The sequence below is a fragment of the Meleagris gallopavo genome, chromosome 21 (assembly GCF_905368555.1).
Source record: "Meleagris gallopavo chromosome 21, MGAL_WU_HG_1.1, whole genome shotgun sequence".
Classification (NCBI taxonomy): domain Eukaryota; kingdom Metazoa; phylum Chordata; class Aves; order Galliformes; family Phasianidae; genus Meleagris; species Meleagris gallopavo.
Window position 1 is genome coordinate 9,540,208 of NC_139424.1, and position 24,416 is coordinate 9,564,623.

The window sequence follows — 24,416 nt, forward strand, 5'->3', positions numbered from 1 at the left end:
GTGGGTGAGAAAACTTGTGTGAGGCACCTTTGGTCTTGGGATGATCTTCATTTCTTCATCTTCCCCTCTGATTTTTCTTTCTTTTCTGTCTTTTGAGGAATTTGGTTGGTTCTAGGGCTCCCCAGAACATACTCTGGTGCTGTGCTCTTTGGCTCGGTGCTGTGAGCCCCTGTCCTGTGTCCTGCGTTCCCCTTCTGCAACCACTGCTGGGAACCAGAGGTTCCATGGCCCTTTGCGGCCATCCTGCAATGAACACAGATTAAGGTCTGTGGGTGGGGGAGGATAAGGGAGAGGAGAAAGAAGTCCATCATATCCCTGTCAAAGTCACGTATTGGCTTACTGGGAGTGCCTCAGTGTTGACATCTGGAAGATGCTGGATAATTTATTTGCTTGTATGTGGGAGCAGGAGGGGCCGTGCAGGATGACTGTGCCACTGTTGTCCCAGTGGTGTCCTGCCGAAGGCCAGCATGCAGGTGCCATGCATTCAGGAGCCACTTCTCACCACAGCGCATGGATCAGCACGCCTGGCCAGGCCCAGCCTCACAGCAGAGCTTTTGCTGCTGGCTTCTGTGTGGAGCTCCCGGCAGCAGCCTGGGCTTTGTGCCCACCTGATCTCCAGCACCCTGCAGCACTGAGCACGGGGATGTGCTGCATCCACGAGCAGTGCGGCTCCTTCCAGCCCAGGCCTGCAGGATGGCTGAGCTGCTCTGCTTGGCGTCGCAGCCCATTCTGGCCGCTCCCGGCGCCCGGTTGGACAGCACAGTTCTCTTTTCTTTTTCAGTCTGCAGAATTCTTCGAGATGTTGGAGAAGATGCAGGTGAGCTGCAGTGCGGTGCGGGGCGGCGTTGGCGTGAGATGTCCTGCTGGCGTCTGTGTGGTGGCAGCTTCTTCGTTGTTCAATCTGTTCGCTTTGTTCCAAACAGGCACCGAAACTTGAAGATCAGAAAGCTGGAAGCCAAAAACATAAGGTTTGTTAGATTTTATTTCTTGTGTGGATCTTTCCAAGAGTTCCCTGTTATCTCCAGAAATCGGGGCTTTAATGTGTGTAGTCAAAGGCAGTTGCTTAAAGGACTAAAAGAGATTTAGGAGTTACCTAAAAGCAAGGCACTGATTGAATTGCAGATATAAGAGAGTGGAGCATGTAAATCCCTAATCCAGCTTTGTGTCCAAACTGGCGCATCTCACTGTTGAGTGATGTGTGCTGGCTGGTTCTGTGGTGCTGTGCAGAAGCTGGTGTGGGTGCAGGATGGGCAGTGCCATGGGCAGAGCAGGGCAGAGCAGGGGCTGCACCCAGCAACATCACTTAGTGTGTTAAATTGGATTTGGGGTTCAGGGACAGATGGAACCCGGGGAGCAAGCAGTAGTGTGCAGTTCTGTGATTCCCTTTGCAGGAGGACTACATCCCATACCCCAGCATCGATGAGGTAGGTGCTCTGAAACATGCTTCTGTGCCCCCAGGGCAGTGCCTTTCCAGAAGTGTGCACGTTGCTCCTGCCCAGCTCTGCAGTGCCATGCCTGCTCCCCGCAGAGGAGTAGGGCACTGCAGAGGGGCTGGACCTGCCCTGCGGTGTGGGGCAGCCCATCATCCTGTGCCTCCCCAGATCCTGGAGAAGGGCAGCCCCTACCCGCTGGTCATTCTGCCCCAGTTTGGGGGGTACTGGATTGAGGACCCAGAGAACCTCGGCACACCCACCTCATCCGACAGCAGTGTCTGCGAGGAGGAGGAGGAGAACTTCAGCCCCAGCCCCTACGGGTACAAGCTGGAGTGCAAAGGAGAGGCCAGAGCCTACAGGAAGCACTTCCTGGGGAAGGTGGGTGCGGAAAGGGCGAGGGGTTGGCTGAAAATTTCTCCCAGCCAGGAGAAAAAATCAAATCCCACAGTTGTGAGTGGAAAAGGCAAGTGATGCAGCCTTGCTCTGGGCAGGGGCATCAGGGCTGCTGGCTCTCAGTGCTGGATGCTGTGCCCGGAGCCTGCGAGGCTGGGGGAGGAGTGTCGTCCTGCCATGTGCTGAGCCCCACCGCCCACCTGCTGCTTCTCTCTGCAGGACCACTTAAACTTTTACTGCACGGCCAGCAGCCTGGGAAACCTGATCCTGTCCATTAAGTGTGAGGAGGTGGATGGCACAGAATATTTACGGATTATACTCAGGTACAGAGGAAAAACGTGCAGTGTTCAGCAAAATATCTTCTCCTTGAAAGACTCTCCATTTGTTTCTCTGTAAATACAGCAGGCAGGATGCAGCACACCCGTTGCCACTGTGTGCAGGGGCTCAGGGGCTCGGGGTGGGGCAGAAGCCAGAGGCACTGTCCCTATACTGTTCTGTGCTGGGGCTGCCCCACCACTGGTGGTGAACACAGAGCTTTGGTCCGCTGCCGAAATCACATCTGGAACTCCTCATGATCCACTGTCATATCTGCTGCCATTTTTCCCCTAGTCTGGCAAGGGTGCCTGAGCTGTTGCCTCAATTCTCTTCCAAACAACGAATATTTTAAGAGATGCAGAGATGAGAATGACGATGGAGTTCTTGGTAACTGACCAAGCCCAGCGGAACACCATGTGGCAGCACCTCCTGCAGTGTGCATGGCACAGAGCTGCGGTGCCTCGGGCTGCAGGGGATCCTCCCCAGCTTCTTTTCATTTCTTTCTCCTTGTTAGATCCAGAGTGAAGACGTTGCACGAAAGGATTCCTCTGGCAGGATTTAGCAAGCTGCCCAGCATCCCACAGATAGCGAAGGTAACCTGCATGGGGCTGCTCCGGGTGGGTTACTGGGTGAGCTCAGGGAAGGGGAGGGGAAAGCTGCACCAGAGGCTGCCCCACAGCACCTCTGGTCAGCACCAGCTGGGCATGGGCATCACAGCAGGACGGGATGCCAGGGGAGCTCCTGCAGCCCAGGGCTGGATGTGTCTCTCTGATAAGATGTGTGCCATCTCCAGACTCCCCAAGCTGGGATGCCCACTGATGCTCACAGCACTTTTCGTTGCTCCCAGGCCTTCTGTGATGATGCCTCTGGACTGAAGTTTAATCCAGTTCTGTATCCCAAGGTGAGGAACTTACCTTGCATTCAGTAGAGATCAGGTTGGGATAATTCTGCCTTTTTCCCATGATCCAGTATCTTGGTTGTGGAGCACGGGAACTTGTGCAGAGCTAGGAGGATCCAGTACCTTTGAGAAAGATCTCCTTGGTGCTCTGTACAGATGCAGGGCACAGATACTGTGTTCCTTAGGGAATTATAGAATCGGGTGGTGAGGCCATGGCACAGGCTGCCCAGAGCTGTGGATGCACCATCCCTGGAGATGCCCAAGGCCACACCAGAAGGGGCCCTGTGCAGCCTGCTCTGGTGAGGGTCACCCAGCCCACTGAGGGATTGGAATAAGGTGATCTGTAGGGTCCCTTCCGACCCAACCATTCTGTGGTACTACGGTGGTTCCATGAGATGCCCCTTGCCGGAGGGAAGGACGCACAGGCTATGAGGTATGAACCAGCCCCAGTCTGGGTTTGGTGCCTGCAGTTTAGCTGGAAGCACAGTAGGGCTGAGCCTGTCCTCACTGTGATGGGGCTGAAACTCACTTGTCTCCCGCTCCAGGGTCACTGGAGCACTGCAAGCTCTTTTGCTGCTGTGGAAACCCATTATGGGAAAGTTTTACAGCACACTTCTCATCTTCAGCCATTTGTTGTGTGTCAAACATGTGACAGGCTCAGCAGTGCGTTGCCAGGACTTTCAGTGCTCTTTGATCTAGCCCAACTGAGGCAGTTTCATTCACCCATTCTCATTACCATCTTGCCACCATCCATCACCGGGAGCCCAAGAGCAGCCGCTGCCCACACAGGACATGACCCCAGGTCCCACTCGTCGGCTGCCATGGGCTCCCAGCTGTGCCTTGTTTCACTGCAGGCCTCCCAGATGATAGTGGCTTATGATGAGCATGAGGTCAACAACACTTTCAAGTTTGGAGTCATCTACCAGAAGTTCAGGCAGGTGAGTGAGCGCTGTGAGCATGGAGCATTGCTGTGCCCGGTGCTTTGCACTGCGGTTGGCCCTGCAGGTAAATGAGTGCCGTGCGCAGCAGGCGCTGCAGCTGGTGTTCTTACCAACAGCAAGTCTCCGGCGACTTGGATAAGGCCCCGACTCATTAAAATACAGTGCGACTGAAGAATAATCAATATGAAAATCAGCTGTAGGGAGAAATGGATGTGGAAATGCACTGTAGCAGCCACGGTGCCTTAATTAGATGTGTGTTCAGACAGTGCAAAGTGGTGCATTGGTGGGAGCTGTGAGCCGTGCAGACACGCCTGTGAGCGCTTCCATTAGCCTGGGGGTGCTGGCTGCAGAGCACGGGCACAGCTGGGTCGTATAATTTGCCACAGATTATTCTGACAGGCACCCTCATTATCTTTACGTATTGCATTTTATTTTGGATCAAATAACTCAGAGAAGACCATTATCAAGGTCTCATTGTTTTGAAGTACACACATGAAGGATTCAGGTTGGCTGCCCGTTCCTCTCTCAAGATGCGTCTGTGTCTTTGCAGACCCAGGAGGAAGAGCTGTTCGGCAACAACGAGGAGAGTGCTGCCTTCAGGAACTTCTTAAATTTGTTGGGAGACACCATAACACTGCAGGACTTTAAAGGGTACGTAGAAAAGACTGATTTTACAAATAAATTTAGCTAGAGACCATATAGTCTGTAAAGTATCTATCGTGTGAGAGCAGAAGTCAGCTCATTCATGAGCAGCACAGAGCAGCACACATTAGCTCTGGCTCGTGGATCACAGCTGGGGGAATTTGCAGAGGAGATGGATCTGCCGACAGCAGAACTTTGTCCCTGCAGCCCCGAGGCTGCGAGGCAGACTGCTGCAGCTCGGCTGTAGAGGAAGGGGCTGTGGGAGTGCGGCGGTGCCGTGGGGCTCTGCTCCACGCCTGGAGCCGTGACTGCGCTGCGTGCCCTGGGCCTCAGGCTGCACTGCACTACGTGGCGCACGGTTTGTTCTTTCCCGTTTGCTAGCAGGTAGATAAAGGCAAATGAGATGGCTTGTTCTGTCGCCTCATCCCCTGACAGCCACCAGCGCGCTCTTCTGAGCTGTCAGTGAGTATTTCTGCCTTTCTCCCTGACTCTCCCCTCGTTTCCAGTTTCCGAGGAGGCCTGGATGTCAGCCACGGGCAGACGGGGGCTGAGTCCGTGTACACCGTGTTCCGGGACAGGGAGATCATGTTCCACGTGTCCACCAAGCTGCCTTTCACAGAAGGGGACACCCAGCAGGTGAGGGATGAGCCTGGCGCGCCCCGGGGCAGAGCCACCTGCCCGTACCAACCACGCTTTCCCTTTCCGCCCAGCTGCAGAGGAAGAGACACATTGGCAATGACATTGTGGCAATTATCTTTCAAGAAGAGAACACGCCATTCGTCCCAGACATGATTGCCTCCAATTTCTTACACGCCTACATTGTGGTGCAGGTGGAGAACCCCGATGCAGACACTGCATCCTACAAGGTAGGGGATCCCAGCTCGCATGCGTCACGTTTTGCTCTGTCTGTGCGTAGCCACGTGCAGTACAGGCTGCGTCTCCAAACCACACATTTCCTCATGTGTGCTCAGGGTGCTCAGGCATCTACATAACTGGAGAATGTGTATATTGAGCATATGTGTGTACATGAACACATGCATTTGTGTTTGTACTATTACGGTGTGTGTGTATACATACATATGTGTGCATATAAAGCGTGCCTGTGTAGCAGTATGCTCATTTACAAGGGATTTTTGATGCCACAGATGTTGCAGTGAGCCCCAGAACAGCTCATACCGCCTAAACACAGAGCCCAAGTGTAGGTAGCATCACCCCTCCATCAGGAGGTGCAGCAGGACAGTTTCTCACTCTGAAAGCACACCGTTTAGGGCCATGAGGGAAAAAGGTTTGTGAGAAGTAGATGTGTGCAGTTATCCCATGGATACAGGTGGGCTGCAGTCTGGGGCTGGGCTGGGGGCATCGCCCCAAGTGGGCTCCGTGCTGCGCACTGCCCTCAGCCCACCGCTGCCCCTGCCCTCACAGGTCTCCGTCACGGCCCGGGAAGACGTCCCCTCCTTTGGGCCACCACTGCCGAGCCCGCCAGTGTTTCAGAAGGTGAGACAGGACTGAAAGTGCATGCCAGGCTGGGAACTGCGTGTGGGTGTGAGTCCGGGATGCCTCAGGGCACACCTGGAGACAGAGCTGGGTGTGGGGTCTGTAGGGTCATGGCGCAGTGCTACCAGCAGCAGGACAGTGCAGATGTCCAACCCCCCACTCTCACTCCCTAGAGCCCCGAGTTCCGGGAGTTCCTGCTCACCAAGCTCATCAATGCTGAGAACGCCTGCTGCAAGTCGGACAAGTTTGCAAAGCTGGAGGTACGGCTCGCTGCCGTTCTGCCCCCTACTGCCCCACATCACCCCACACTGCTCTAGAACTGCTCCTCCTTGCTCTGAGCTGGGTCGGCTCTGGGTCAAGCTCAGGGACCAGCGGAGTGAGCTTCCTTGTGCCCTCACACCTGGGGCCGTCCTGCTGAGCCTGGTGTCATTCCCCAGGACCGGACACGTGCTGCCCTGCTGGACAACCTTCACGATGAGCTCCACGGGCACACACAGACCATGCTGGGGATGGGGCCCGAGGAGGACAAGCTGGAGAACGGAGGACACGGAGGCTTCCTGGAGTCTTTCAAGGTAAACCTCAGTCCCTCCCCAGCAGGAAAGTTAACGTGTGCTCAGGGCTGGAAGGTGTCTTTGTGGAAGGTGCAGAAGGGGTTTCGGGCGTGAGTGGCCCTGAAGGCAGAGGAGGGTCCCCACATTGCTGTTCTCATGCTGTGGGGTGGGTGTGGGCTCAGCTGCATCCTGTTGGGGTGTGAGATGCAGAAATTGAGGCACGATGCAGCTGTCCTACAGCGTACTCACGACCTGAGACGCCGATCGTTCTCTCTGCACTGTGGTGCACGGAGTGTGGACGCGGCTTTTGGGCTTGCAGGGTGCCCTGGGCCGCGTGGTGCGCCCGGCAGGTGGAGCTGGCATCTTCCTGCCCCGCCGCCTCGGGGCCGCGCTGCTGGGCTGTGTGCTGGCATACCTCCTGCGCTGTGTGCTCTGAGCACCGCGGGCTGGAGCAGGGTGGGATGTTCTGCTGGTTGTGTCACACCGACAAGCTCTCGGCCCCTTCCTCCTGTTGGCTCTGCGGGCACTCGTCTGGCAGGGCGTGGTAGGGGACATGCCGTGCACGGAGCGCTGTGCCGGGGCGCTGGCAGTGCCAGGAGGAGATCCTCCTGCCCACACACTGCCAGAGCTGGCAGCAGAGCGACCTGCTGCTCCCGCCCACAGACACCATCAGTTTGTACAAGTTGCTGATCCCAATAAATCCAGTCTGATGGATGCTTGCTTGCAGCTCGTTACTCAAGGGGCAGGAGGGGACACCGTGGTCCCCGTGCGGTGCGGGTTGGTAATGAGGGGTTTTACACGGGGCTGAAGCTGGCAGCAGAGCGGTGCCTGTGCATCGTGGATGCAGTGCTGGAAGCCTTCAAAAACACGGCCTTTGGAGGCTTGTTTCCTCTGACACCTCTGTGTCCTGAGCTGTGCTTAAATGGTCTGGAGGAGGACAGCTGTGGCCTGATAGGTAGCACGGCAGAAATTCAGGAGGCAATAGCTGCAAAGGGAAACTTTCCTGTAATTGGCACACCAGTATCACAGTCCAGTTTGGGCTCTGGTTGCTATGGTTATCACAGTAATTAAAATAAGTGTACAGATTTTTTTAACTTGCGCATTTCCCTGCTGCTCTTCATGGTGTGTGCCAGACTTCCAAAAGATCTCATGGTCTTATTTGTGAGTGCCTGGGACAACAACTGAGGGAAGGCTTTAAAAATAGCTCGAGTCCTGTTCAAGCATCCAAAATGGGTGTTCAGATTCGCAAAAGGTCTCTGCCTCCTGCATGCACAGCTCTGGTTCCAACAGTTTGAGTCAAAACACGTTAAAGTCGTCATCAGCCCCCACGTGTTCAGTTCCTGCTCAGAGATGCACCGTTGCTTCTTTCTCTGCACCCCTGGGCCGCTCTGCAGCGGTTGCACAGCCCTCTGTGCTCCCTCCCTGCAGCACCGCTGTGATCTCTGTCATCACGACGGCCCCACGCTGCCAGAGCGGGGGGCACCGCAGCCCCTTCAGTGCGCAGAGCTCAGACGGTGCTCGGGCTCCCAGGGATTGCTCCTTCCTAGGAAGCAGCGTGCACTGGAAGTGGCACAAACGTCTCAGGGCAGCTGGCAGCAGGCTACGGGTTGCTGCGTGCTGCATGGGAACCGTCAGCCATGCAGGGGCAGGAGGGGCGGGGGGGGGCTCCTCGCAGAGCCTTCCGCAAACCCGGGGAGCGGCGCTGCGGTGCGTGGTTGGACGCTGCCGTACCGCCGGGCAGCGCTGTCGCTCGTCGGGGGGTTCTGCAGGGCGGGGCCTGGGGCTCGGGGGCTTTGGGTGGCGGCGGTCCCGGGGTGTTGGTGACAGCTGTCTCCTGTCCCTCGTGGCCACAGAGAGCCATCCGCGTGCGCAGCCACTCCATGGAGACGATGGTGGGCAGCCAGAGGAAGCAGCATGGCGGCGGCATCCCGGGCAGCCTGAGCGGGGGCATCGCGCACAACAGCGGCGAGGTGACCAAGACCACCTTCTCGGTTAGTGCAGCCCCGTGGCCCTCTGTCCCACTGTCTGTCTGTGTGTCCGCTCCCTCCCGTGCCGGCAGGGTGCTGCGGGGGTTTCTCAGATGGCGCCGTGCGCTCCTCGAGCTCGGGCTGTGTGGTGCTTTCAGCCCCCGGTCTCGGCAGCCGCGGCCAAGAACCAGTCGAGGAGTCCCATCAAGCGCCGCTCGGGGCTGTTCCCACGTCTGCACACGGGGTTGGAGAGCCAGGACAGCAGGGCGCGATGGTAAGCGTGACATTCCCGGTGCTGAGGGTGCCGGCAGCCCTGCGGTGTGGCTGCGGTGCCGGAACCTCCCTGTTCTGCATTACGGCTGTTAGTGCCACGTTCAAGGCTGGGGTGTCTCGGGTGCCTTCCCTCTGACTTAAATTAAAGATATGGCATTCAAAGAGCATCTGTTACTCTGAGTTTTGGCACATGGTGCTAGAAGTATAATTTGACCATTCGTTTTAAGTCTCCTGTGCAACTCACGCAGCCTTTTTGTGCCCTCAGTGACAGTATTTCTGGAGCACAGAAGACACCAGATGCTGGACATTCATCCCAGGAGATGAAATCTGAGACCTCATCCAACCCCAGCTCCCCTGAAATATGCCCCAACAAAGACAGGTGAGCAGCATAGTACCAAACTGCCACATTCCCTGCAGCCAACAGCCAGAGCACCAGGGGCTGTCAAAAATAACATCTCCAGGTTCTACTATGAATAAGTTGGATAAGTACTATGAATACACTGGAGTAAAATAGAGGTTCTGGTGATTCATGCGCACTACTCCTTTATGATCTGAAAATAGCCATCTTTAGAAAAGAGCAGCAGCAAGGAGCCGTGTTGGCAGGAGTTTCCAAACCCTGCAGGTGGGGACAGGCGCATGGAGTGAGCTCCCCGTGTGTGTTCCCACAGCTGCCAGCTCCTGTGTTCCTCCTATGGAGGGGAATGCTCCCAGCCGTGCCCCGACTCCATCCCATGGTGGCTACTCTGTGCCCAGCTCATCCCAGAGTGCTCAGCTCGGTGCTCGGTGCAGTGACCACATGCTTTCCTTAAGAGTCTCATCACCCTCTAGGCCCTTTGTCAAGCTGAAGGAGAACGGCCGGTCCAACATCTCGCGCTCCTCCTCGAGCACCAGCAGCTTCAGCAGCACGGCGGGGGAGAGTGAGACACTGGAGGAGTACGACAGCGTGGTAGGAACTCAGTTCTGTGCTGCAGCTCTGGGGGGGGGATCTGCTTCAAGTCTGGGGGCTCCTTGGGGGGAATGCCACAGCCTCGTGCCCCTGTGTGCTTCCGGTGGGTGCCAGTGTCGTCCCAGCAGGGCGGGGGGAAGTGCGCGTGTCCGCTTGGGTTGGCTCCTATGGGATGAATAACTCTGAAGGATGAAGGCTGCTGTTCCATGCTGAGCCATGCTGTGCCATGTTTTGCTGTTCTGTGCCATGCTGTGCTGCAGAGTGCAGCTGTGCAGAGCTGCGCAGAGCACCGGGTAGCAGCTCGCTACAGGGAGTGGAGTCGTGTCCCACTCTATCCGTGCAGGGCAGCCAGCCATCCACAGCATCACCCTTCAAGCAGGACGTGTTCATCTACAGCGCGTCGCCCGGCAGCGATAGCCCGAGCGTGGGGGCTGCGGCCACCCCGGTCATCATGAGCCGGAGCCCCACAGGTGGGTTCTGGGGCAGCCTGGTGTGGGAGCAGCTATGGGAGAGGCAGTGAGGCTGCAGGATGTGGGGGCCCCGACTGTGAGCAGCTCGCCTGGCTCACCCGTTCTGCAGCACGGAGCTCTAAACCAGCGCAGGGGGGGTTTCTAGGGCTCTCCTGATGGACATTTGCAGTAGCCTTGGAAACTCGCTGTCTCCAAGGAATGAGTTGTGACTCGAGTTATTTAATAACCAAGCAGCTCTCCTTGAGCCTGGCTCTATTACCCTTCCTGCTAACCAACTCTGCACTAATTCCATCCATTGGAGCCAATTAGCAAAGTGAGGCAGGAGTCAACATGAGCCAACTGGGCAGAGGGGTGCAGGCCCCTCACCGCACAGTGCAGCACTGCAGTTTCCCCGTGTGCTGTGGTCCTGCTGGAAGGAGCCATGATTCAAATGAAAGCACACATTAGGAACTCGGGAGCTCTTTGCAGAACAGCCGGAGAGCTACAAATCCACCAGTAACAGCTCGGTAATTGGGAGCAGCTCGATAATTGGGAGCGGCTCTGGAAAAGGACAGAGCTGGAAGTGCAGCCTGGCTCTCTTTCCTTGGTATCAGCACCCCAAGTCCTTCTTGTTTTATTAGCAATTTTCAGAATGAACAAAACAGTGTTTTTAATGCTTAAAGTGTTCATTTTGCATTTTTCTGCCAAAAGCATTGAAATCCACCCCTACTTATATAGATCAGTCATTTGCTGCAGCCTTTTCAGTGGCATTTCCAGAAGAAACACTGTGAGAGGTAATTAAGCCTCAATTCATTCCATCAAAAACACTTAATGTACAGATTTTGCCAAACGTTCAGTCAAGATAGACTAAATATTGGTAACATTGATGACAAAATATTAAAGCTCCTGGCTGCCGCCCGATTCAGCAATCGTGTTTGCTCGTGGGTTATTACTTTGCTTTGCTTTTCTCCACCCTCCAGCAGATATAAAGAACAGAAACTCCCCGAGGTCAAACCTGAAGTTCCGCTTCGATAAGCTCAGCCATGGCAGCTCCAGCACGGTACGCAGTGTGGGGCTGCCCTGCAGGGCACAGCGCGGGGCTGTGGGGCAGCGCTGCTGTGTGTCGCTGTGCCTTTGTCTGCAATCCAACCTGAATTCTGGTTTCTCATTTAGAGTCACTAGCAGGAAAAAAGGAAGCCGAGAACTTTTCAGCGGTGAGTATTTGTAACACTGTTGTGTGAAATGATTCATCTCATCTGTGGTCAGATGCATATCCTTTAATAACAGCACGCAGCGACCAATTGCAGCGTTTATTATTAAATGTGTGGTCAGTACCAGATCTTTGGGCATCCTAAATGCTTTTGTAAGATGAGGGCAGCACTGAGCGAGAAAAACGGTAGTGATCAACGACAGAGTGGTCAGTGCCCTCCAGTGCCACGACGTAGCGCTGCATTTTCTTTCTCTGTTTCTTGAGAGTATCTCTGACGCTTTTATCCTTTTTTTTTTTTTTTTTTTCCTCCAGAGAATTTTTGTTTCAGCAAAGGGAAAATTTCACCACCCCGTGGGAACGCACACACCTCACACTCCAGTACGGTGACCTCCCCGCTGCAGCCGACCCTGCGCCCGCCAGACATCACCTCCCTCCCGGCCCCACCAGTCCCAGCCTCCCCGTGCCCCCCTGCCTCCCCTACGGCCCCAGCAGGCTGCGGGCGGGGAGCTGGGCGGGCACCGGAGAGGTTTGGAGTGTCCCTCCAATGCTTGCACTATCCGTGCACACACACTCCTGGGAGTTTTTTCCCCCGTTGGCAGGCACGGTTCTCCGCTTTTGGAGCTGGTGTGGCAGTGCTGTGGGACCGGGGCTCACGCGCTGCCCCTGCTGACCCCACCCCCAGCTCTTGGGCTGCAAAATACCTGGGGCCGCGCGGCCCCGTGCTGCCCCCGGGTGCTGGCACAGGCGGCAGCGGTGCCATCTGCCCTCTCTGCGTGGCCCGAGTGCTTCTTCCCTGCCCAGAACTCCTGCGCGGGCCCGGGACAGACAGACCGAAGCCAAAGCTGCGGTGTAACCGAATCCCAAACTGGTGCTCGGAGCGCACAGAGCCTGCGGGCTCTGCCTCGTCCCGGGGCTGCTCCATCCTCTGCAGCACCAGCCCCCGCCTCTGAGCGCGAGTCCGTTCGCTTCGAAAGAGGGCGGTTACGGCTCTGCAAGGTGACGCCCCTCCGTGCCGCTCTGCAGAAGATGCTTCTGGCCACGCAGAAATCCCTCGGCCCTTAGGGAGCTTTGCCTAAGGCTCGCTATAAGTCTGTCTGCTATGTTCAGGGCGGTCACGGCTTTCCCCCATCCACTTTTTAAATGCTGCAGAGGTGCAGCGCTGCACCTCGCCACAATCCGTCACCTTTGCAAAATAACCGCCAGAAGCGACGTTCTTCATTTCAAACGGAAGCCGTTTTCTGAGTTCATGATTCCTAACGACACACAGCTGGGAGCGCCAAAGCCGTCCGCGCGCGGCTGCAGCCCCCGCCCCACAAACGGCCTCGTGCCGCCCCGTCTGAAGGAAGGGCTGCGGGCCGGTGGGGCGGGGATCCGATTAACGAAGGAATCGCGTCGCGGAGAAGGCGAGGACTCCCTAGGGGCGCTGAGCGCTCCCTCCCGCGGTCCGTGAGTTGCTTTTAAGTCGCGTTTAAATCTCGAGCTGCTCTTTGCCGGAGGCGGTCCCCCTCGCTTTGCTGCGCCCCGGGAGCGCCGAACCCTCGCCTTTCCGCGGAGCGCTGCGCTGCGGGCTGCCGCGTGCCGGGGCTCGGCGCGGCTTTCCGAGGAGTTGTGTGGTTCTGTGGTGTCGTCGTTTGCGCGCGCGTTGATCTCCGTGAGATCTTTCAGCAGATGCAGTGGCTGCTCTCGTCCGGGCTTTTGTCTTCGGGTCGTTGTTTTGTTTCTGTTATTACTTGAATCTGCGAGGTTCCTTCTGACCCGGAGCGGTTTGCTGTTGTTGTCGGAGGGCTGAAGCGATGCGTGGGGCGTCGCGGGCCGCGGTGTGGCTCCGCCGCTCTGCCCGGGCTGACCGTGCGGGACGCGGCCGTGCGCTGGCGGAGCGCGGAGGGGTTTTGTGCTCCAGCGGTGGGTGAGGGCGTTCCTGCGTATATATTGCAAAACGTTTTGTGCTTCTACGTGACACACGCACACATGTACACACCTACATACAAATGGAAGTGCTTTTTTTTTTTCCTGAGTAAAAGGGGACCGTCCCAAGCACAGACTCGGTTTCTTTCCAGAGTTTTGGGCTCTATGGCGACGGCAGATGCAGGGCCGGAATGTTTCCTTGGCACCGGCGGGCACGGTAACCCTGATGGAAGCCGCGACCCCGGGTTTCCTCAGCTGCTGCAGGGGTGCCGGGGGTGCCGCGTGGCCCCGATCCCCGCAGGGCACATTGCACCCACACTGCTGGGCCGGTGCGGCTGGGATGTGCTCAGCTCGGAGCCTTAGAGCACGCTTCGTTGTTTGAAGGAATGTAGCACTGCGTATATCCTGCGAAGGAAAATGCTGAATTTATATCATTAGAATGTGAAGAGAGTTTATAGAGTGAAAAAAAAATCTTGAAAAAATGTATCTGACAGAAGTTTATTTTTTATGTGGAGAGGCGGTGCTTCATAGTTCCTGGTGGCCTATGTCTGTTGTAAATAATGTACATTTAATTTATTGCTATGGTAGCAGATTGTATTTGTTATGTATAAAGCTAAGGGTTCACAAATGTATATTTTGTTGCTTAAATGTGTCTTTGCAAAATTCACAATAAATAACATATTTTGTGTCCATATGTGTACTACGTTGCGCACATCCGTGCGAGCATTAGCCGAGCATGGTGAGGATGTGCTGTCATTCCCAGCTCTCTCCCTCCTAGGATGCTACAAAATGCTTTCATTTTCTGTGGCAGCATCTGTGTTTTTTTCCTGCAGCTTGGGCTGAACGATGAACAGTGCTTTTGACCAGCATTTTTTCCAGCATGTGATGAGAATGAGCCCATGGATGTGCCAGAGTGAGAACAGGATAATGTTGTGGGGTGGGAGTGGGTGGCAGAGGGGCCAAGGAAGAACAAAAACAAACCTACAAAGTTTGGGTTCTCTAAATCAATCTTTATTACAAAAATAATTCTTGCAGCTTCCCCCTTTGCCAGTAACTGGGAAGATTGCTTCATCCACACTGGTATTCAGCAGCAGCCGTCGCCTTCAGCCTGCCCCGGCCCCTGCTCTCCTGCACTGACACCCAGCAGTGCTGATGGCTCCTGAAGCTCGTGGGGCCGTGGCGGCTCCTTGCTGGGCAGTGGAGTGCTGTGCCTAGTAAGGTTTGGGCTGAGGGGAGAGAGAAGGGGGTTTAGTGCTGAGCACAAGGGAAAGCACTGACAGTCATGTGGGAGAAACAGGAATGTGAAGCGCACCCACCTTAGTTGTGCTCCTTGCTAGGGTGGGCAAAAAGGAAAACAGAAAAAAAAGAAAGGAGACTGAATAAAAGGACAACAGGCAGGCTCTGCAGTCTGACCCAGCCTCATTGCATCTCAGGGGCATCTTGGCCACTGAGCATGGCACCGGCACGGCACAGAATTGCACAGCATGGTATAGCCCTCTCACCTCCAACCCAGACACCCCCGTCCCCCCCACCTGAAGCTGTTCTCACCTTTATGGAGGTGATGTAGTGCGGCCACAAGGCACCCAGTGAGGCCCAGCAGCAGCAGCAGCAGCAGCCAGGTGGTGGAGGTCGCTTCTGCAGATGAATTGAAAGGAGAAGGATGGGGACAAGTGAGGGCTGGGACCAGGGTGGCTTTTTTTGTTCGTTTTACTCAAAGCAACGCTGAGAACAGGAACGGGTGAGTGGGCCGTTCTTCCTCCAGCCCTCTATGGGATCAGTGCCCGGACAGCACCAGCACAGAGCTCGGTACCTCTCACTGCCACGGTGACGCTCCTGCGGATGGGTGCCTGCAGGCTGGGGTGCTCCACGCGGCACGTGTAGGTGCGGCCGTCATCACGCAGGGTCGCTGTCAGCAGGAAGAACCTGGAGAAGCTGTAGGTGCCGTTGCTGCTGCGCCGGTGGCTGCTGGTGAGGACGTTGGGCACGGTGTCGGGGAGCTGCCCGGCGCCCCGAGGCTCACGGAGCCACTGCACATGGATGTCAGCAGGGTAGTAGTTGCGGATGTCACAGACCAACTTCTGCTGCTCCCCTTCCACCAGGGACAGGGAGTTCACGTTGACGGTCACCGTGGGCTTTTCTGATGAGCAAAGATTTATGGCACCGTTGGGTTTCTCGGCTCGCTGGTTCTGTCTCCATCATCGAGCAGAACTGACCACAGATCCGTGTGCAGCGTCGGAGCGCCCTTACCTGTTACCTGCAGCAGGACCGTCTGCTCCAGCACGAGGGCTGCCGCCTGCACCGCGCAGATGTACGTCCCCTCGTCACCGAGCTCCACGCGCCGGAGCAGCAGGGATGCGTTACCGCGGGGCTCCTGCGGAAACATCTCGGCGCGGCCGCCGCCGGAGGTGGCGATGAGCCTCTCGTGCCGCCCCTTCTGCCGCAGCGCCCACCGTACGGCCACGGGCGCCCGCGGGTCGGCGGCGAAGGCGCAATCCAACACCGCGTCCTTCCCCAGCGCCGTACGGACCTGGGGCAGCCGCGTGCGCACCGCCAGCACCGCTGCGGGTCGGGACGGCGGTGAGGCGGGCGGAGCGGGGCCGGCTGCCACCCAGACAGCCACGCCGCACGCCCCGGCTCAGCCCAACCCGCCACGGTGCGAGCCCAGAGCCGAGCTGCTACGCTGCGCCCGGGGGACACGGCCCCGAGCCCCTCCGGTAACTGCTCGTATTGCCCTCCCTGAGCCGTTGCTAAGCCTCCTTTGTGCCTCGCTATATACGACAAAGAGGGAGACGTGGTGATTCCCCCACAACTCCTGCCGTAACATTGGATTTGATGAAGCAACACCTCCCCACGCCGCGTTAGGAATCGTTGCAGAGCTGCAGGGGGAGCGGAGCGCTCCGCGGGACCTCAGCACGGGCTGGGGTCAGTCCCGGAGCGAGGGGGCTGAGGGCAGCCCCAGGTGGCAATCAGACCCAGCTGAGTCCAATTAGCCTGGGGGGGAGGAGTACGGTGGGGATGAAAAAGAGAGCTGGGAAGGGATTCGCCTCACTTGGTGGTGTGGCTTGCTTGGATGTAGCTGTCTCAGAGAAGCCCCTGTAATGGGGTGAGTAATAAATGAAAGTTTGTTTTTTCTTATGGTGGAGGGGCGATGTGGGGTAAAGGGAGTATCTGGGGGGTGTGAGTGCTTAGGCTGTGTTTTTGGCTCCCTCCAGCAGGCTGTGCTGCCCTCTGCTGCAGTGCCTCGTGACGCGTCCCCACTGTTGGACCGTGGAGCCCCGGTCTCCCTATTTTTAAGCACTACAGCTGCTTATCTGTGCTCAGCTAAGGGCGGGCCCCGGCAGGGTGCGGTTCAGTAACGACAGTGTGCAGGCTGGACCCGGAGCCCCATTTCTTGTCCGGGTGAGGCTGCAGCCCTCTGGTAGACACCAACTGCTTTCTGTTCCTTCCCTGGAGCCTTCTCCCTCAACTCAGCAAGCAGCTCCCGCTGTGGGTTGTGCTTCCAGTGCAAACGCTGTGGAAGTGCTCTGCCTGCTGAAAAGCTCAGATCAGCCTTAACGTGTGTCTGTGTTAAAGCCTTGGTGGCCTCTGTATTTGCTGTTAGGGCTCTTAGAGATGATGGTATAAACTACATAAACAGAAAACAGTTATGCTTTTGAGAAGCTGCTTTGAAGTTATTCATTTCTGCAGTGTATGCACAGCTCTCGGCACAAGGGAAAGCATATGCTTTTCAGTAAATGCATTTTGCATTACAGTTGCTAAAATGTTATCTTGAGCTATCTGTAAACTAATGGGGCTGGTAAAAATAGTCTGAAGTCTGTAAGCTCAGAAGAGAAGTATCTGGGTGGTGACATTAAGCAACAGCTGGTGGGACACAGAAAGCCAGGCTGGGAGTTCATAGCACCCCAGCATTGCTGGAGAGGAACAGGTGGTTTCCCTCTACATAATCCCTGTGAAAACGACTCCAGCTTGAAGCTTGGGGTGCAGTTTGGGACACAGCTGAAACAGCTCAGTGGTAGCTGCTTGCTAATTACTTTCATAGCCTGCAGGCCTGACAGTTGTGCTCTAACCTCCCCTTCCCCCTCCTTCCCTGTGCTTCATTAAGAAGGTATGAATGTATGATGTTCCCCAGAGGAGCATTACCTGACACACGTGTCTGCTCTGCGATGCCCTGATGAAGATGTCCTGGAGTTTGGTGCTCTCTGTCCTCATGGCCTTGCACAAGGAAGGCTGTAGCTGTGTATTTCCCAGCTGTGTGCTTTATGGTGCAAGTGAACCAGGTGTCCAGGCTGTGAGCTCGAACCTCCCTCCCAGGCCAGAGGATCTGAGTGTTGGCTGTAAAGTAAGGGCTGATCCTGCAGTCAAGCATGTTGATATCCTCATCTGTGTGCTGCAGAATATTCACCGAGGGCTCTGTATGAACACATGCGTGGACCCGTTATCATCCCGGCTCACCTAAGGGCAGCAGAAGCAGCCTCCTGTCTGCACACAGCTCTCAGCGTGGTCCTGCCCTGCTCTGTCCCACCCCGGTGCACTCCAGCAGGACCGATCTCACTTAGCTGGGACGACATCCTGCCCAGCACTGCTGGATCTTGTCCTGAGATGGGGTGCACAGCTGCCTTTGTTATGTGGGAGGGGACCAGCTCTCCCAGCACCCCGGGTTGGGCTCTCACAGGGCAGTGGTCTCATTGGATGCAGATCTTCAGCGGGAGGTGAAGCTGCTGCGCTGAGTTGTGAAATGCTGAATTTTCTGTATCCCCATCAGCTAAAGCACAGCAGGGCTGCCTGTCTGCTCACTTCTTGCCGGGAGCCAGGCTTGGTCCTCTGAGCCCACAGCTCACCTTGTACAATGAACGAGGGCAGGCTGTCTGCAGGAAGGCTTTCTGTCTGAGGCCTTTGAGCACCTTCTGCTCCAGCCACAGGCAGCAGGAGCCTGACGTTCAGCAGCACAGTCTCTGTCTCGTTGGACAGGGGAATGGTTTTTCTCATTTCAAATACGCAGGGAAGTTGCAGGCTCCTCCTGAGCCCTGGCTCTGCAGAAGCAATGCTGTTTGGGGTCCTTGTGATTACTGAAAAACAGAGATCGTGCACACTCAAGCTACGTTTAAAATGTTAACAGCTGATTTTGAAATCGCCCCATTGATGGGGGAGGTGCCGAGCGGCGGCGGAGTTCCGCGCTCCTCCCTCCCCCCCCCCCACCCGCGTCCTCTCCGCTTCGCAGCCGCTCCCGCAGCGCAGCCGCCGCAGCCGCCGCACCCCCGGCCCGGTCCCGCACGTACCGGCGCTCAGGAGGCAGCCGGCCGCCAGCCACGTTCCGCAGCCCATCGCTCTCTGCCCGTCCTTTCGCTTTCGCTCGCTTTCGCTTTCCCCGGGCGCGCAGCGGGAGGGGCTGCCCGGCCCCGCCGGGATGGGGCGGTCGCGCACCGCGCCCGAAGGCTCGGACTGCACCGCACCGCACCCAGCGGGACCCGCAGCGCCATTCGCTGCTGCGCAGCGTGCCCGGGGCGACGCAACCACTGCTCCGCGCTCAGGGACGCGTTTGCTGGAAAAGGGAGCCCTCTGGGTCTGTTTCCCTGCGTTTTTGGGAGCAGCAATAACAAAATACTACAATAACAACGAAACTTTAACTTTTATTGAACAGCGAAAAAACAACTCCAACCTGTACACCCATCAAGTACAAACAACATAAATATTCTGGCCCGTAACCGACACCAAACAAGTGAAACTAGGAAGGGCCTTCAGCTCTGGCCGGGTCCCGTCCGTACTGGAGAGCCGCCTGCTGGCACCAAGCGTGGCCGCGTCCATCCTGCAAGGTGCCCAGCGCTGGGGCTGCGCTCTGCGGCTCTGTGGCCGTCTGGCCCCGCAGCCCGGAGGCTGTGCCCCATTGCCCAGCCCTGCAGGGCGGAGCGCCGCCTCCCCGCAGGGCACAAAGCTGGGTCTGGGCAGGGTGAGAATGCTTTCCCTAAGAATTTGCAAGGAGAGGAATGAATCGTTTGTTCAAATCAGCCCGTGGCCATCAAAACACACCTCGTGAATGAACTGGAACATCTTTATTTTGACTCTATGAGTGAGGAAAAGATATGCAGCAATGTTAATCTACTGAGAACAAAGCAGAGCTGTGCACCTCCCCAGCTGTCTCTCAGAGCTGCACACCGGGCAGCACACCTGGCTCTGACAGCTGTGGGCATCTTACAGTCAAGGTGATGGCACAGGGCTGGATGGTGGGGGGCTCGGGCTGCAGCAGAGCTGCAGGTTGTGAGCAGTTCTCACTGTGTGAGACGTGAAATGTAGTTGTTATGCAGCGTGAAACTCTTGACAGTTCCTCGTGTATGGAGCAGTATCAGCCCAAGATTAAGTTAAACCTTGTGGTGTGAGACAATGTCGAGATTTAAAGGCAAACAAACAGTTAAGACACACCTTTAAAGAGGAATATAAATATTTACAAACGTGACAGATGAGCGACTTTAAAGTTAAAAGCTGAGTATTGCAGCCATAAAGTTACTTTGTGGGATCTGCTGTGTCACAGCCCGGCCCAGGGCTGAGCTCTGGAGCTCAGGTGCAAGCAGTGCACTCCTCAACTTCGTGTAAGGGTTAGCAGCTGAGGGAGTAGCATCTCTGGGCAGAAGTCGCAGTCCTCTCACACCCTCATCAGAAGGGCTGAATTGATTTTTTCTTTGTTGTCTTTCGTTGTTCCATAGTGCGTGTGGCCCAGCAGATGGCACTGCCATCACCCTCCTCTGCTGCAGTCACCCAAAGAACGTGGACTTAACACTTGGGAGAGAAAGAACTTCAGGGATCTCTGGGCTGCAGCTGTGCTGCCTCATCTCTGGAGGAGCCCCGGGCCGTGGATGGGGCCCTGATCCGGGGGGCTCCATAGTGGGGGTGGGGCCGGGGGGCCATCTGAGGTCCCTTTCAACCAAACTGTTGAATGGTTCTATGAACAACACCTCGTGACAGATCTCACTGCAAGAACTGCCTCCTCTGTTCTCACAGTTCAAACGAGGTGTGAAGGCTGTGGGATCAGACATTTGAATTCAGGTTCCATAGGATTTCAAGGGCAGCAATCGAGGTAAACTGATTGCTTTTAGAGGTACAGGCAGTCTCAGCTATAAATGATGTGTTTGAGAGCGCTCAGCTGCTAAGTCTGCTCATCAGGTGAAGAGTAAAAGCAAATAAATGCAAATCCTTTTCCCAGGAAGTCATTAACTCAGACTGACCTCCAGGTCAGGGCTGTGTTTTCTGGACAGGAAGCTCATTCAGTTTTAGCAGAAGTGAGGACCTCATTCTGCTCAGCCTTGCATGTTTCAGGCACTCATCAGAACTTACTGCAGAAGTAGCTGCAATTACAGCACGCTGTGTACGCAACTGGTACAGCTCTTACTCCATATAATTTTGATCTTAAGATGTTCAAATCAGGATCCTAATTTTCTACGTCTTAGACATGAATGGCACTTGGAAGCTGTGCTACTCTTCATTTTCTTAAGAACTACAGAACATCCAATCAAACATGAATCTGAGTATAAGAGCAAAATAGTCATTACAGCATTTATCTGCTAAAAGTGTATTACTAAATTACGGACTGAATTAAGGTGTTTTCTTTAGACATGGGACTGCTTATAGGCTTGGCTAACTTCCCCACCAGGCAGCAGTCCTTCATTTTCTGTGCTGCAGAATGCATTACTGCTTTGCTTTGTCTTGCATTCGCTCATCTGCTGCCCCACGGTGTTACAGTGCAGCTCAGTGGCACTCCCACACACCTGCCTTTCACCTGTCCCGTGCTACAACTTCATAGCAATTGTTAATGACGATGCCCTGCCTACTTCAGAGTTCCTGCTCACGTGCCTACGGTGGGACAATGCTGTCACATCTGAGCCTTACTGCTCTGCGTCATCGCGTAAACATCGGGCTGCTGGGAATGCTCGCTGCCTTCTCTGCAGAGCGCCACGAGACGATTTGGGCCTGACTCGGGGCAGTCGGACAGACCCGTAGCCGCACCTCCAATCACCGGGAGCGGCTCCTGCTGCCTCCCGCCCGCTTCCCGGCGCTCCGCTGGTCGCGAAGAGCTCCGTGCGCACGCGGCGCTGCTCCGCCTGCAGGTTGGCGCTTCGGCCACCAGGTGGCAGCAGCGGCACGCGACTGAAGCGCAGCGCTCGGATTGGGCGCGGGCGGCGGCGGCCCGCAGTGCGCGGCGCTCCGCGGTTGCCGGGGGAGGTTTTTTCCCGGCCGATGCACGCGGCTTTACGGCAAATAGGAAGGCTGATGGGAACTGTCATGGAGCAGCTTAAAAACGTGTCTGAGCTCCGCAGATGAATTAATGTAATTTGTCACAGCTCTCAAAGCTTGGGAGAACGAGCCGTGCAGAAGGACTGCGGTTCATCAGCACCTCCCGATGCGTTTGTATAAGCAACACCGAAGTGGTGACTTGATGTCTCTCTTGCCGTGCATCAGTTGTCTCACATAAATAGTGCTTTCTGTGGGCATTGTGTTTTCTTGGTATGCGGCATCGGCCCCTCTGCAGAAAGACCCTACAAAATTAGAAATAATGATTCAACGAGTAATTTCAGATGCAGGGAAAGAGACAAATTGGCTTTCATGTACTGCTGGGTAACACAACAGCACCAGCGACTGGACTGAGCTCAGAAATTTTTAGCTTTAATAATTAAAATGTGGTTTCTCCTACTGTAGCAGTGCAGCTTTGCAGATCCTAAGCAGCTCTACAGGAGCTGTGCAGCTACTGATGAGTTGCCATGGCGTTTGGTGCACGCTCAGAACAGGCAGTCGTTACACCACTCGTGTTACTTCTTTTCAGTTTGCCAGGTCTGGCTGTGTTACCAGGACCAGTGCTGCCATTTTTGCTGACTCTGCTGCTCCAGAGCGCTGTTACAGTTGGCATTTATGGAGTGGTGCGGTGCCGGTGTTTGGAAATGCCCACAGTACCTCGGAGTGTTATTAGCAAAGGGATGCAGGCAGAACCAGGGCTGGGCTGCTCGTGCACTGCCCGCCCTCCGGCGGTGCCGTTCCTGCGGTTCCCAGGGAGGACCCCATTGCTGCCTCGTGCTTCAGAACCACCGCTGACAATTTATTCCAGCTGAATAATTTAAGAGGTTTTTCTGCTGTTCTTCAGCTGTTCATTTCCCGCATTAATTGTGATCCAAACCGTTGTTTTCAAAGAACGCTCCCGCTGTGTCCCTGCTGTCACCATGGTGACCACGCTCCTGATGCACATTCCTCCTCTGTGCTCCTGCAGACAGAAAAGTGAGGCAGTAATTCCTGCTCTCCTGACGCAGCAGGAGATGGGGCAGCGTGTTTGCAAAAGCACTTTAATGACTTGATCTATATTATCAAAATCACCTTCAATCCCCTGGAGCAAAGCGAGCCGCTGGTGGCACTGCTGTGCTGACGCAGGTGGGCACTGCTGGCTCTCGTGCCGGGGCTGCAGCTCTGCTGGGATGCGCTGCCTTCAGGCGTGGTGCGTGGAGCTGCTCCTGAGAGCACTGAGTTTATACCGGGAGGCAGGAGAAGCTGTTTGTGCAGAGCCTTCCCTCTAATCTCATTCTGCTGCTTGATGCTCGAGGACAGGGAACAGAGACGTAGAGATATAAAGGAAAGGGGGAGGGATGGGGAGGGGAAATCAAAAGCGCTCACTGACAGACCCTGAAACTCGTGCTCTTCATCTTGGGACTTTTGGCATTTGGCACTGCTTTGCCTGAGTCTGTGCTGAAAACTGATGTATGAACTGGGGTGGCTGTAGTAACCTGCAGAAAGCACGGCTGTCTTTAGTCTGGTGGTGCAGCATTTCATTTCAGGTTGCCTGAAGGAAACCAGCAGCCAACCCCAGCTGTCTGGAATCCTGAAAGCAACGTGTTCTCTGGGGTGGCTGTGAAGGACAGCTGCCCACAAGCTCCAGCTCTTGTGCTCTGCACTGGAGTGTCGTGCTTGCTGTGTGATGAGGAACGCAGCCTGGGCTGCTGCACGCCCGGGTTCCCTGAGCTCTGCTGGCAGGGCTGCTGCTGCGACCATTCAGTAGACTGGGGGAAGACTGTTGGATAATGGTGTCCCTCTGTGACAACAAGCAGAGGCCTGGCCGAGGTTCAGGAGCTGACTTAAGGCCTGACAGTTCCGTGGTCTTAGTGCCAGTTCCGCAGTCCTTAATTTCTGCGATGTTTCTAGCTATATTTCTTAGGTCCAATAATAAAGTTTGGAAAGGAAAAGCAGTATGTATCTCCTTCTATGCTCGCGTGGTGAGTCCTGAGATAAGCTGTGTGGCTGCGTGAAGTGTCGGGCAGCACAACCAACCATACTGCTGCCTTCTGCTCTGCACCACTGATTCCTTTCCCCTTTGATTTCCCTTGTATTACGAAGCCCCCCTCGTGGCTCCTTCTGGACCCCCCCCCCGTCTCTGCATTGCTCCAGCAATGTTCTCCTTGCACCTCCTGATGCGATTTCCCCTCTGATATCTGAAGGCAGACGCTGGCTGCAGTTTGTAATGCCCTGTGGGACACACCAGTCGTTCCTCTGAGGGGCTGATCTCTCTGATAGGGGCAGCATTACTTTTTGTTTTGACCCTGCTGTGCTTCCAGAGCGTCAGGCAGAGGAGTGAAGCAGAAGGGTTTGCCACGCTCGGTCTTCCCTTTGCTTGAGATCTTTCTAGTTGACTTTTTATTAAACAAATTAAACGTGATGGGAACAAACCACAATTGCTCATAATTGATAATTAGTGTAAAGACTGGATTGTGTACCACTGACACCAGTGGGGATATTATGACTGACATCAATAAACACAGCATACAGTATCTACAGAGAGGGCTGCTCTGAGCATGGCTCTGTCTCTGAAGAAATGACCGCGTTACTGGCAAGAAAAATTAATCCATTGGCTTTTGTTTGCATGCATTTTGCAGAAGCAAATCCTGCTTGTTTTCCATTTCTGTGCCGTGAGAAGTGCATTGATTTTTCTTCACTTCTGATTGTTCACATTACTGGATTGCTTTTAAATAGCTGACAG

At 55.5% G+C, this 24,416-nt stretch overlaps 2 protein-coding genes across 9 annotated transcripts in view; one reads left to right on the forward strand and one right to left on the reverse strand.

Annotated features, from left to right (window-relative positions):
- The window catches only part of RAP1GAP2 (RAP1 GTPase activating protein 2), a 51,256-nt gene extending 37,147 nt beyond the window's left edge, over positions 1–14,109 (forward strand). For 3 of the 8 annotated variants that reach the window (XM_085240542.1, XM_085240546.1, XM_085240549.1), the window contains 22 exons: positions 782–817; positions 924–968; positions 1,392–1,424; positions 1,602–1,811; positions 2,046–2,149; positions 2,656–2,734; positions 2,935–3,042; positions 3,894–3,977; positions 4,531–4,631; positions 5,129–5,258; positions 5,333–5,488; positions 6,045–6,116; positions 6,290–6,376; positions 6,554–6,688; positions 8,521–8,658; positions 8,793–8,908; positions 9,173–9,286; positions 9,736–9,853; positions 10,197–10,323; positions 11,283–11,362; positions 11,476–11,516; positions 11,825–14,109. In XM_085240542.1, coding sequence (XP_085096668.1) covers positions 782–817; positions 924–968; positions 1,392–1,424; positions 1,602–1,811; positions 2,046–2,149; positions 2,656–2,734; positions 2,935–3,042; positions 3,894–3,977; positions 4,531–4,631; positions 5,129–5,258; positions 5,333–5,488; positions 6,045–6,116; positions 6,290–6,376; positions 6,554–6,688; positions 8,521–8,658; positions 8,793–8,908; positions 9,173–9,286; positions 9,736–9,853; positions 10,197–10,323; positions 11,283–11,362; positions 11,476–11,484 — 2,082 coding nt within the window. In that variant the 3' untranslated portion in view covers positions 11,485–11,516; positions 11,825–14,109. The remainder of the gene's footprint in view (positions 1–781; positions 818–923; positions 969–1,391; positions 1,425–1,601; positions 1,812–2,045; positions 2,150–2,655; positions 2,735–2,934; positions 3,043–3,893; positions 3,978–4,530; positions 4,632–5,128; positions 5,259–5,332; positions 5,489–6,044; positions 6,117–6,289; positions 6,377–6,553; positions 6,689–8,520; positions 8,659–8,792; positions 8,909–9,172; positions 9,287–9,735; positions 9,854–10,196; positions 10,324–11,282; positions 11,363–11,475; positions 11,517–11,824) is intronic. The other 5 variants (XM_085240544.1, XM_085240550.1, XM_085240545.1 and 2 more) reach the window with 3 other exon arrangements.
- Positions 14,110–14,406: 297 nt separating this feature from the next.
- LOC104913956 (tapasin-related protein-like) lies at positions 14,407–21,687 on the reverse strand. The gene is made up of 9 exons (XM_085241190.1): positions 21,379–21,687; positions 18,694–19,018; positions 18,256–18,483; positions 17,558–17,827; positions 15,665–15,976; positions 15,228–15,554; positions 14,966–15,052; positions 14,734–14,750; positions 14,407–14,643 (listed from the first exon to the last, which is right to left on the reverse strand). The coding sequence occupies exons 1-9, from the start codon at positions 21,685–21,687 to the stop codon at positions 14,629–14,631; spliced, it is 1,890 nt and encodes a 629-aa protein (XP_085097316.1). The 3' UTR covers positions 14,407–14,628.
- Positions 21,688–24,416: the final 2,729 nt, after the last annotated feature.